General features: G+C 45.7%; 1 protein-coding gene across 1 annotated transcript; it reads right to left on the bottom strand.

Moving 5' to 3' along the window:
• Nucleotides 1-496: 496 nt before the first annotated feature.
• Nucleotides 497-3251, bottom strand: LOC147025662 (uncharacterized). The gene is made up of 2 exons (XM_085887096.1): nucleotides 3148-3251; nucleotides 497-2834 (listed from the first exon to the last, which is right to left on the bottom strand). The coding sequence occupies exons 1-2, from the start codon at nucleotides 3249-3251 to the stop codon at nucleotides 1850-1852; spliced, it is 1089 nt and encodes a 362-aa protein (XP_085743222.1). The 3' UTR covers nucleotides 497-1849.
• Between the last annotated feature and the right edge of the window lie 10885 nt (nucleotides 3252-14136).

The raw sequence follows: 14136 nt of genomic DNA on the forward strand, positions 1-14136 counted from the left end.
TCCCGCCAGCATGACGAATAGCTGGGCCATGTCGGATGCGCTTGGGTGAGCCGTTTCGGCAGGGATCGGGGGAGGGTTTCGGAGGAGGGGAGGGGAGGTGTCAGACACCGCGGCCGCTGCCGCGCCCATTTCGGGCTCTGGGTTCGATTGGAGAGGAAATTGTTCCTGCTCATTCAGCATTTCCTGCTCGGGGCTTTCGTCCTGGACCATGGATTCCACATTCAAACACATACACATTTCTACCCCCGGCTCCCACTCGTCTTGAGACTCCATCTTATTTCTCGTAAGGGATTAATTTTAAAATCTCGTAATTTTGAGGGAACGGGGGAGGAGGGGGTCGCTCCTCTCACCCCTGAACCGATTCCCGTGAATTTAGTTGGAGACCGAGGTGGATTTGAATCCCACTTCCGGACACCAGTGTTGCAAATTCGTGCCCGCCGGCGTGCGAATGGCCACGTAACTCGAATCATGGCATGTCGCCCACCGGACGGACAATTCTGTCTTGACCCTCTCGGACCAACGCCGGGAGCCAGTCATGGGTTGGGGTTTAACCTCACCACGATCGTGCCAATTGCCCACCCGCGCAGGATAGGGTTGCTCGCCAAATTCGACCGACCTAAGTACCTGTGCGAGTGGTCGACCGGGCGATCATACCACGCCACAGGCCAACTCCGGACACAAACCGCTTAAGCGGTCCGTTCCGTGCTACAGTGATAACCGAGCGGTGTTATCGTCAGCCTTGACGGTTCCGATTAATTACCGGGCGTTTTAAACCCACTACGAACCCCTTACGTGATGCAAGATGGAAATTCAAACGAAGGAAAGGACGCAGCGAAACGGGGAACAAGTTCACACAAGCACGTTTAATTGAACACGCAGACCAGCATGGAAGGCACGTATACAGTCACAATCATCATGTACAATAAAGCAAAAGCAAGTCAAGAAATGGCACGTATATACAATCACAGGCAAAAGAGATGTCCCGACTAAACCTGACACACGGCAACACTTAACCAGTTTTACTTGAAGGATAGGCGCCACCCACAGTCATTTACACAAACCCAAAGAAAAGAAAAGACTTCCCTTGGTGCGGCTGGCGAGTCCTCCTCCCACGACCTCCACTCCGAGCTCCGTCTCCTTCGCCGGCCTCCACTGCCGACTAGACGACGACACAGCTCGACTTCAATGAGCTCCTCGGGTGCCGCGAGTTCCACGAGCTCCACACCGACGCAGAGACACTCGACCATGACGACACAGCTCGGCAATGACCCAACAACGACTTCAGACGGAGGCGAGTTCCACGAGTCAGAGGGAGAGAGCGAGACCTCAAGCCACCCCACTGGGACAAGGGAATAACCAACCAACCGACAACCACACGCAGAAGAGCGAAGCGGAAGAGGAGGAGGAAGAGAGTGGAGGAAGAGCGAAAGGAAGCGAGAGAGAACGCGCCCCGCCCGTGTCCGTCTTTTATAGCGCGGCTCCGCCCTTCGCTCCGCCCCGATTTCGACTCCACCCTCCTTCGAGAGGGTTCTCGAAAAGGGGCGTTCCCTCACCCCGACCGCGTCACGCTGTTCATTCACCAATCGGCGGTGAGCTGCCCTTCCCCCTTCCCTCACACCAAGCGCGGGGAAGAATGGCGGGAAAAACCCACCAGCATCGTTGGCGGTTTTTGTTTGTATGAAATAAAAGATGGAGAAAGAAAAACGACTAACTGGAGGATCGCAGCCCGAATGGATCACATAAATTCCCTCTATACAACAGGTTTGGGCTAACTACACATATACCTGTCGAGATATCTCACCTGAGGGCCCTTTATGGTGTAATGCGAATTTCCACAGCCGTAACAATTTTATATGTATATAAACATACATATATCATGAATGGGTGGTTTGATTGTACTGGTTGGGTTTATTATGTTGGTTGGGTTGATTATGTTGGGTGGTTTGATTATACTGGGTAGTTTGATTATACTGGGTGGTTTGGTTTTGCTGGTTGAGTTGGTTTTCGTGCCTGGTCTGGTGATGCTGGGTGGTTTGGTTATGCTGGGTGGTTTGGTTCTACTGGGTGGTTTGGTTATACTGGGCGGTTTGATTATACTGGGCGGTTTGATTATACTGGGTGGTTTGGTTATGCTGGGTGGTTTGATTATACTGGGTGGTTTAGTTTTGCTGGTTGAGTTGGTTTTCGTGCCTGGTTTGGTGATGCTGGGTGGTTTGGTTATGCTGGGTGGTTTGGTTATTCTGGTTGGGTTGGTTATATTGGTTGGGTTGGTTATACTGGGTGGTTTGGTTATACTGGGCGGTTTGATTATACTGGGCGGTTTGATTATACTGGGTGGTTTGGTTATGCTGGGTGGTTTGATTATACTGGGTGGTTTGGTTTTGCTGGTTGAGTTGGTTTTCGTGCCTGGTTTGGTGATGCTGAGTGGTTTGGTTATGCTGGGTGGTTTGGTTTTGCTGGGTGGTTTGGTTATTCTGGTTGGGTTGGTTATATTGGTTGGGTTGGTTATACTGGGTGGTTTGGTTCTACTGGGTGGTTTGGTTATACTGGGCGGTTTGATTATGCTGGGTGGTTTGGTTATGCTGGGTGGTTTGATTATGTTGGGTGGTTTGGTTATGCTGGGTGGTTTGGTTATTCTGGTTGGGTTGGTTATACTGGTTGGGTTGGTTATACTGGTTGGGTTGGTTATACTGGTTGGGTTGGTTATACTGGGTGCTTTGGTTCTACTGGGTGGTTTGGTTATACTGGGCGGTTTGATTATTCTGGGTGGTTTGATTATACTGGGTGGTTTGGTTATGCTGCTTGGGTTGGTTATACTGGGTGGTTTGGTTATACTGGTGGTTTAGTTATACTGGGTGGTTTTGTTGCGCTGGTTGGGTTGGTTATACTGAGTGGTTTGGTTATGCTGGTAAACACCGCGATGAGAACAGTGTCTGGAACCTTCAAGCCAACACAGACTGAGTGGCTTCCTATCCTCTGCAACATTGCTCCACCAGGCATCCTGCTGTCATCCCGATACTTCAGCCGCATTTTGGCTGCTGAAATTCCAGCCCAGCGGCTTCTCACTTAACATTCTCTCTTCTCACTGAACTGAACGTTAAGCGGCAGCGGCTTCTCACGACTGTCGCCTCAAGTCGTGAAAACCACCATGAAACTGTGCCGAGCTCCTTACTGGAGCCCCTCAAAGCGAAGCTGACTTGTGGAGGGCCAGCTGGGAGGCTGCCGTAGCTACTAATAAACATATTGTCCATGATCTAACCATTCTTCCACCTGGTTGCACACTCCTATGTAGGCAATCGACAGCCCTCAACAGGCTCCGCACTGGACTGGGCCTTTGCAGTCGTACGAGGGCGGATGCACTTTGTGACTGCGGAGGAGTTCAGAAGATGGAGCACATCACCTCGCACTGTCCCTTGCGGAAGTTATCAGGAGGACTTTCAGCTCTCCACCAACTCACCCCGAGGCAGCCACATGGCTGCAGAACCTGGACATTAAATTTGAGTGCAATCCATATTGGTCATACGCCAAAAGATGAAGAAGAAGAACCTATGAAGCGTCAGCAAAAGTTTAGTCTGAAAGTGCGCTTGTCGATGATGAAGGAAAGCAGTGGAGATGATAAGGCCACAATCTCTGGATCATCACAAGGCTCAATGAAGTCATCAGTAGCTGGGTCTTTAAAGGAGAACCCAAATGCTCAGACATCCTCGACACTGACATATCCCTTGATACCCCCACAAAATAGATGTCTTTTTCCGATTGATAAAATGGGTAATTTTGCAATTAAAAGTCGAAATCTTCTTCTTCTACTTCTTCATGCAGAGTTGTGACGTCGCACCAGGAAGTCGACCACCAGCAAAATTCATACCGTCTCTGGGTTATCCTGTATTGTGGTCGGATTTAACTCAAACGGTGAATAAATTTCGGTTTCCCACAAACATGTCGAGTTGATGCCTCCTGAGTGGTTGTCGGAATACAAACCGAAATAGTTTCATGCTTCACACATGGCTGAAAATACCCCAAGTTTGCCAGAAATTGGACGAGGTTTGTCCGAAATACCGGATTGTGGATCGGGCCTACAAAATCAAAATCAAAATGTTCACTTTTCTGTTCGGAACATGTTACAGAACACTGGAATGAAACAACATAGATGGTTAGATCTCGTGGTTATCCACCATGGTTGAGAGGTGCTGCCATACCCACTGTAAAGCGGAAGAAACAGCCGTCGCTCGAAACTGTAACACCATCTCCACCAGCACTTGCACACGGACGATCTGAGCGGTGAATCAAACACCTGTTGCCATTGCCAGGCAGTTCCCACAAAGAGCACCTGAAAAATAATTATCTGTTATCAACACAAATTTATACAAATCAAATGAACCACCATCTATTTATAGTGGATATGTAAAGTATGTATGCATCATCATCATCGACGACTACTACTCCGAGAGGATTTGACCGAGGGTGCTGAAACTTTCAGGGTCCCCTCCTCACCCCCCACAATTCCCCATCAACCATCACCACACGATTATCACCCCCACAATACCCAAAACCATCCCACCCTCCATCATCCCCCATCAACCCAATACCCACCTCCAACATACCCCCTCCACCATCCCAAATCAACCATCACCCCCACAATACTCACTACCACCCCATCCCTCCATCATACCCACCACCATCCCCCCTCTCCCATCAACCCCACAATACCCAACACCATCCAACACCCCCTCTACCCTCTCCTCACAATTCCCCATTAACCATCACCCCCACAATACTCATAACCATCCCATCCCTCCATCATATGCACCACAATCCCCTCCCCCCTCCACCATCAATCTCACAATACCCATCACCGTCCAACACCCCCTCTAACCGCTCCTCACAATTCCCCATCAACCATCACCCACACAATACCTACCACCATCCCACACCCCCTCCACCATGAACCTCACAATACCCATCACCCCCTCTACCCTCTCCTCACAATTCCCCATCAACCATCACCCACACAATACCCACCACCATCCCACCCCCTCCACAATTCCCCATCAACCATCACCCACCACCATCCCACACCCCCTCCACAATTCCCCATCAACCATCACCCACACAATTATCACCCCCAAAATACCCACAACCATCTCACCCCTCACCTCCACTATCCCTTCACAATCCCCCCATCAACAATCACCCCAACAATACACACCACCACCCCCAACCTCCACAACCCCCATCAACCATCACCCCCACAATACACACCACCACCCCCCAACCTCTACAACCCCCCATCAACCATCACCCCCACAATACACACCACCATCTCACCCTTCCCAGGTCAGGTCAGGTATGGGAGCATGCACCAGAGCAGCGCATTGCTGCATCCACTTTCCGCCGGTACTCCACGGGCCTCCGTCTGGCCATCCCACAGGCAGATGCTAGGCCCATCCCAATCTCCTTGAGATGCTGGTCAACTTGCTGCAACCACAAGGCACGTGGTCGGCCCACTGGCCTCCTCCACTCACGAGACTCCCTCGCTGAGAGAACCTGGTGAGTAGGATCAGCATCAGGAAAACAAGCCACATGTCCATACAGCCGCAGCTGACACTCACAGACTATGCAGGTAACAAATCTCATTTGAGTCTCTCTCAGCAACCGCTCGTTGGACACAAAGTCCGACCAGCGATAGCCAAGGATTCTCCGAAGAAAGCTGGTACCAAAGAAATGAAGTCTCCATCTTAAATCCCTGGTCAGAGTCCAAGTCTCACATCCATAGAGCAAGACTGGAAGCACCAAGGACCTGAAGACTCAGACTTTCGTCCTCCCATACAGGTACCGGCAGCACCACACCCCATGATCCAGTGAATCCATGACTCCCCAGGCCTGACCCAGACCCCAGACGTCTGTTGACATCTGACTCACAGGCAGCAAAGACATGAATATCACTGCTGAGGTAAGTGAATCTCTCCACGACTTCAACCCCCCCCCATCAACCATCACCCCCACAATACTCACCACCATCCCACCCACCCCCTCCACAATCTCCCCATCAACCATCACCCCCACAATACCCCCATCAACCATCACCCCCACAATACCCCCATCAACCATCACCACCACAATACACACCACCATTCAACACCCCCATCCACCCTCTCCCCACAAACATCCTCATCACTCTACAATATCTACAAACATTCCACATCCCCTCTCTCCCCCAGCACCACTCCTTCCTCCACTGGGGCAGGACATCAACACGACACAGCATGAACACGCACAGCACAACACAGCACCACATCACGGACACGGCATGAGCACGAATACCACATGGCACAGCACAAACACGGCACGACCACATACACACATGGCGTCCTGGGAAAGTATGAAACGGGATGATCCCATCACTTACAAGACATCTGGTCAGCCTGCGACAGTGAGACAAAGCATTCGTCGCCCATTTTGTCCGCAGTGTTGGCTGTCGGGTGATGGCGGGTATTTCTACTCGAGTGGTGTGACTGATTTATAAACTAAAACAAAATCCCGAATAAACCATCAATTGAACAGAAACACAAAATCTACCAATCTGTAGTGAACATGTGACCGGCATTTTCATCTTCAGCAACACCTCCATCGTCGTCATCTTGGCCTGAATCGCTCGCATCAGGCTCAAAACGATGCGGCTCAAAAATTCCCTCGAAAGTGTTTCCATCACTAATTTTGTCTCGAGTAGTTTCTTCAAAATCCCACTGATCAATTTCAACATCCTCAGAACGTTCAGAGTTGCTGATGACGCTGGAATGGGTTTCGGAATCCGAGCTCGAAATACACTTTCTCGATGTGAGCCACCATTTGGATCAATGTGGGTTCCAGATGTGACATCACTGGTGAAAAGTGACATTCCAGGGCTTTTTCCAACACTCGAACATTGGCAAAGAAACAAATTTCAAATTTTTTTCTCCTTCAATTGAGACCGTGATTGATTATTTTCAGAAATAAAAGATACTTGCATTTGGGTTCCCCCGCCAGGTAAGGAACTTGCGCACATAATAACATTCAGCTGTTCGCTCTCCTCAAGCTTATGGATATGGGGAGGCCAAGTCAGACCAGCTTGTCCATCCATGACACTTTTGGTGATATTTTGTCCCTGGCGAAGTTTGAAAAATAAAAAGCGAACGGGGCGCCCGTACCCCTCGCCTGAAAATTTATTGCCGCCATATTGGGTTTTGGTCACTTACTTTAAATATAAATATGATTTGATGGTAGAAATGTATTCCTTGCCATCCATCAACTATAAAATAGATGAAAAAACAAATTTCTTTAGGCCACGTGTGGTATGGTCCGGCAGGCCAAATTTATATTGTTGCGGTGGCCATGTTGGATTTTGGCACGCAGCCAAATATGGCAGGTTTTTGAGAGGGAAACTCCTGTCTCCCGCCCATTTTGTTGAGCACTTTCAAAGCATTGTCCCCGCATACTTGTCACGGGACCTGCACATTGATCCTCTGCTACACGTCACACAAACGCACAAAAAAGATCCTTTTCATGAGAATTGCTGATGCTGTATTTCATTCCGACAAACTACTGCATTGTCTACGTTCGCCTCCGCTCCGGTGCTCTTGCGCAGATACATTTGCACTTCCTTTGGTGCAGGGAGAGGGCATCGTGTCTCCAGGTAAGGGGTTATTGAAAATCGTAGTGAGGCTTCGACTCACCGCGAAAGGTTTATGACTTCCTCCAGTGTGCTAAGCTTGAGTGTATGTGAATACAGTGAAGAGTTCAATAAGAAGCAAGAAAAACGGTGTCGGTGTAAAATGGTGAGCTGCCGGGTAAAGAAGCGTCGTCACCCTTCCGTTGAGGCTATCCTCCCTGTTCATCCCTCAAAGGGGGAGCTCCTCGAACCCGGTAGTAGCGTCGGGCCAAATGATTGGTGAAAAAACAGATTAAAAAAAAAAAACCATACCGACACGACTACTGTTGGTTGGACAAGTAAATGGAACAAAGTTCATGAAGTGAAAGTACTAACAAATTGGTACCGATGAAAAGTACACTGCAGGGTCAATGCAGGGGTGCAGGTAATGCAGGTGATGCACAACGAAGCCTTCCCCTTGGGCACGAGGAAGTAGAAACGGCCAACTTCTTGCTGTTCTCATAATTATGATTCGTTAATTACCACTTGTGGTGCAATAAGTTGATGAGCGGACGATGATCAACAAAAAATATTGAGAGGATGAGGATGACCTGCCTTTCCTCGCCACTTGCGTCCAAATATGGACATCCAAAGACGTGTTCTTGTGCAACGAAGGTCGTTTTATTCTCATATTCATTATTTCCCCGTCGTCATTTATATTATGTAGTTTTCTTTGTTTCACGGTGATGAGTGTTTTGGAATGGAGAATGATCTCACTTTGTTTCAGAAAATGGCTCAGACGTTTGCGCTGTTGAAAGCACCTGTATAAATATGATCTGCTGCACATGTTATCCCTCCCTTACACCTCTTCATTTTATCTCCCCCCCCCAACTCCCTTACTCCTACCTTGTCTCATTATTCTGCCCTCCTTTCCTTCTACCTGTGCCCATCCTTTCCTACTTTGACATAGTTTTGAAAATCCTGTAATGTCTTGATTCTTTATGGCCTGTGCAGCCTTACGTTGAGGGGATAATAAGCCTGGAGGTAGCCAAGACCGTGTGCAGGACAATGACTGTAAGGAGGGAAAACACGCTCCACACATTGATCAAAAGAAGTGTCGAGATTTCAAAACAGAAAAACAATTGTGACAACACATGCACTTTGTTTATTTCGAACAGCGACTCACAACCACCAGGATCAAACGCACACAGCTAAGCACACCACAAATACCCGAGTACCCTACGTGTATCCATTTAACTGGCACACCTACCCAGAAATGGACCCATGCATGCACATCAACAACCGAGCAGTTCCCATCGATATGCATGCACGCGGGGGTAATGGTCACATTGATTTGCAACCCAAGCTCCTTTTTATCATTAAACGTATCACTGTAAGCAGCTAGACAATTCACCGAGGAACACGGCCTCGTGCCTGTCCTCGATCTGAGTTGGCAGTCTCAGCATCTATGGACCTGTCAGAATACGACGGCGTGAGGCATGTGGTGGATAAAGAAAAAGAGTACTGCAGGACTCGGTGCTCATCGAGATGGAGATTGTGCGTGTAAAGTGTGCACGGAGCGGTGGATGGCGCGATTGAGCAGCGGCCACATTGGAAATTTGCCGATAATATTCAGCAAAGATGGGATTCCGAAAAGCATCACAAAATCGCCAGCAAGATTAGAACTCCAAGAAAGCAGTGAAAACAATGTCATGACAAATATCAAGGGTAAAATAACGACACGAACGCGGATAAGTAAAACTGATTTGTATAAAAAAATTTTTACCGTTAAGCCTATTTATAGCAGGCCTTGCTCGTAGCCAAGTTTACATCCTAAACTTTGTATTCCCAAGGCTAACAGCTGGCGGACAAGCAAATCATCGTTTTGACTCGATGTTCAAGCACGTAAGAGCTCGGTATTAAGCGGTACGATTTGCGCAGTGGAAAACAAATGAAATTTTCCGATTATGTACACGCATGTTGATTTCGCTCTGCCATGTCACCTTTGCAAAAATAATCAAAAAATAAATAAAACACCAGGTACAGTACGTTGTTTGTTCATCAACGTCAGTGGGCCTTTGATGTTCGTCATTCGACTCGAGCTCATTACAGGTAAGTTCATGTCATGTGACAACAACTGTTGAAGGTTGATTAGAAAGAGTCTGTTACATTCTGTGCAAACATTCAGCTCAAAAAGAGTTCAAGAGAGATGATTTCTCCTCGTTTGGCTGGAGCTCCACAGCACGTAACAAGAACGTGCGGCTCGATCCGTTCCGAAACCAAGCAAGACGCAGGCCGTCCCCGCAGAAACAAACTCCGAAAGCTCTGCCAAGGAACCGCTGACAAAACAAAACGAGTCTGGACCGTGTTCTAAATGCAATCTGATGTCCTTCAATGCCAACTTGTAGTCGATGACCACCAATGCCCTCCCTCTTGTTTGCATGGTGCTTCCTACAGTTGTCCCCATTACATCACGACAGGCCGTTGATTCCAAATCACAACCTCTTATTCGATATTTCAGCCTCATTCAACTCTTGCTACGATTTGTGTGAACTGTTTATGATTATTCCAACAAGCGGATTATTAACAGAGCTGTTACAAATTCAAACGTTTAAACGAATATCAAGACGCACACTTGATTATATAACTATTAGTATTGATCCCGTCGCTTCACTGATTAATAGTTGAGCATAATAACATATATATATATATATATATATATATATATATATATATATGTATACGTGTATATATATATATATATATATATAAATAAATATATATATATATATATATATATATATGTATATTAAGCCTGGTGTTGGCGCAGTGGTTAGGGCAGCGGCTTGGGATCCAAAAGGTCCTGAGTTCAAGCCCCGTTGGGCCACTGAATTACTACACCAGGGGGTTGACTCAGCCTGTCATCCTTCCGAGGTCGGCGAAGTGAGTACCAGTGTACTGGGCCGGTGTATACCCCGGTTAAAATAGGTGTACCATATCCCTGTGTCGTAAGAGGCGACCAGGGTTGCGTCAGTAAGGGCATCCGGCGTAAAACATGTGCCAAATCACGATGCGGATCATACGGATGATCTGCTGTGGCGACCCCTAACGGGAGCAGCCGAAAGAAGAAGATATGTGTGTATATATATATATATATATATATATATATATATATATATATATATATATATATATATATATATATATATATATATATATATATATATATATATATATATATATATATATATATATATATATATATATATATATATATATATATATATATATATATATATATATATATATATATATATATATATATATATATATATATATATATATATATGTATGTATATATATATATATATATATATATATATATATATATATATATATATATATATATGTGTGTGTCTGTGTGTTACAGTTCAGCATTGCAGTTTGTTAAGTCAATATTTCAAAAAAAATTTATTCCAGAAATACTTTTTGTTTTCTCTGAACAATGCAGGATAAATTTTAGTAATACGCACACTTCTTCGCTAAAATATATTTTTTATGAATCTGTTTTATGTTCCCAGGGATCAGACGTTATGTCTGTTTTGGTTATTTTTCCAAGTTGCAAATTGCAATTCTCACCGAGTTACGGATATGAATAATACACCGCCGTAATGGCCTACCCTAGCGCAAGGCATCAGGACAATGCCATTTCATGAAACCGCCATCTTAATTAACCGCCATCTTACTAAATCCGTCATCCCAATGCCAAGGGTCTGTCATTCAGGCCATCGCCTAAGGACCTCAGATAGTCATATATATATATATATATATATATATATATATATATATATATATATATATATATATATATATATATATATATATATATATATTATATGATGTTCAACTGCCATCGGAGAAACGACGGATTGGGTCGAGTTCTGGGATCATGAATGACGTGCACTTCCGCAGAGGCCTGGCCGAGCACGAGCCGTAACGCCGTTATGACGTCCCAGTGAAAAAGAGCGTGACAGACAGAGGGACAGAGAAATCCGGGTACTTTCATACGTATATAGATTATAGTCATTTGGGTGGCTCACTGTAATGTGCTGAAAAGAGCTGCAAAAATGCTTGCATTGTACCATAATGACGTCAGACTCGCACAGTAGATTGAGAATTGCAGAGTAAGATGGCCTGAAAAGGATAAATTCTGCACACTTTGTCCTTAACCGGTATATGATCGCATGTTACGCAATGTTGAGGCCACATTCCATTAACGGGAATGTCAAGCGGACTATGTTGTGTCCAAACACTCAATGGTGGAGATCAAAGGTCACACAATCAATGTCTTTCCAAGCCTGAGGCATTTTGGGACGGTGTCGTGGCTACATTCTAAATTCTGGCCCAAGAGGAGTGCAGACCAAGGAAGTGGGAATTTGGAATGTGGATGAAGTCCGGTTAAAAATAAATCCATAAACAGTGCGATAAAGCTGACCAACGTCTGGCCAATATGGGCTACAAACTCTCAGACTTACTCCACATTCCCTTGCGAGGAAGAATGAAGAAAGGAAGAAAGAAGTGTAACCACAGACAGTTATCCCCAGAATGACCGCACCAATTATTAACTAAGTGGGAGGATGTTGTGAGGATATGACCGTCACACACTTTAACATTCTTGCTTTGGAGGAGATGCGGTGTCTTATTCAGCAAATGCATCACAATATTCGTACAATCTATACCCAGCAGTTCCAAAGGTACTGCCTCAGGTACTGCACAGCGAAAAGGTCTGAAAACAAACACAGAACACACAGCATGCTGTATGTGACATACAACGACACAATCCTTAATTGCCTGTACACCAAGGAAAAGATTCTTGGAATGCTTGATTGGGCATGCGTGTGCACCGATGACGTCATTGCCAAAGGTCAGTTGTACATGATCGGCCATGATGGAGGGCCAACTATCACACACCGTGCCGCAGATGGTTTGGAATTAGCTATATGTTTGAGTGTGTTCTCTCGGGCTCTACACCTTTCTGTAAGAGAAGCTATTCACGTAAGTCCTGCATGCAACTATTTCTGCTTTCATTCTGATATTTAATTTGCCCATAATAAGTTTGGTCCTTGAAAGGTATACCAATTATTTTGGACAATCAAAATCACTTCCGGACTTCAACACAAACTAAATATCACTTTGGAACCATTTCAGTTCAAATTGAACGGTTGTTTGATCATCATCATCATCGTCATCATAGCTGCCCTGGACGGAGCTCGACGGATGCACAGGCCGTGACTGTGTGCACATTTACAGCTGAAAACGGATGGAAATTGTACGTGCGTTGTTAACTTGCTGTTCAAGAATTGCAAAATCCCACAGAAACCTGCGGAATAGTTGGCCAGTATGCACAGGTTTTATTACAATGCTCCAGGCGGTATCGTCGGATCACGCATAATCTCTACCCATGACTGAATGTGGGTTTGTGAGCTGTCCAACATTTCTGGGGTGTTTTATCAATTGGCCTGGAACCTTCACAACCACATTCTAGCCCTTTTATCTTGAATGTTTGTTTCCTTTTTGTAACACACAACAGTGCAAAATGTGACAGATATCCAAAATTCTACGTTTGCAACAACCACATCAGTTCAAGCTTGTCATCCAAAGTGGCGGATAAGCAAAGGTCAAGTGGCTCCGGTAGGTCACATGCAATACCTCGATTGTACTGAGAGCTTAATAGTATTCTGGACGGAGAGGCATGAATTTAAGGAAAAATTCTTTAAATGAACAACTCGGTAAATCGCCCAAAAATGGTTAATTGGGAAGTGCATACTACTTCAACGACATGAGGAGAATCAGGTGTTATCGATGTTAAAAGCCTCGTCAAACCGGGGACTTTGGTAGTGACGATTGTTGAGCATCGGACTGAAGAAACTTCAAGACGGTGGAAAAAAAAACTCCATGCTAAAAAAGCAGCAGGAAGGCCGATTCAAGACGTTGAATTTTCAACTTTAACAGCTCCAGGTTAATAAAATCATGAGGAAAGGAGAGAGATTAAATGAACGAGTTGGTTCAAAGTTCAAAATGCAGGATAACATGAACGGTGCCAGGCCATTTGCACATTACATCAGAACACGCACACACCTTGTGTCTCAAAGACACGAATCTACTGATCTTTTTTTATGGGCAGTTTCTTTCTTTAACATCGCCTTTGATTCATGCAATGGAGTTTATTAACTTAGAGATGGTCAGTGTGTCGAGACCGCCGTGGGAAGCAGGTGAGACTGAGGTTTCGAGCACGAGACCCTCTTCAGAGCAAAAGAGCAAGGTCTAACTTTTAAATGCTAAAATCCATTGCTGAACTCACCCGCCGACGTAGACCAAAATTGGCCTTCAGGAAGACGAGCATTTCATTGGATTCAGGGAATTTGCGACAATAGTCGTGCCGAACCTTACAATCAAATCATCGATCGTTTCCATTTCCGCATTATCTTCTTTATCCGTTCCTCCTGCTTATT

This window comes from Eptatretus burgeri, chromosome 6 (genome assembly GCF_056783735.1).
Source record: "Eptatretus burgeri isolate ZD-2024b chromosome 6, Ebu_testis_v1, whole genome shotgun sequence".
Lineage (NCBI taxonomy): Eukaryota > Metazoa > Chordata > Myxini > Myxiniformes > Myxinidae > Eptatretus > Eptatretus burgeri.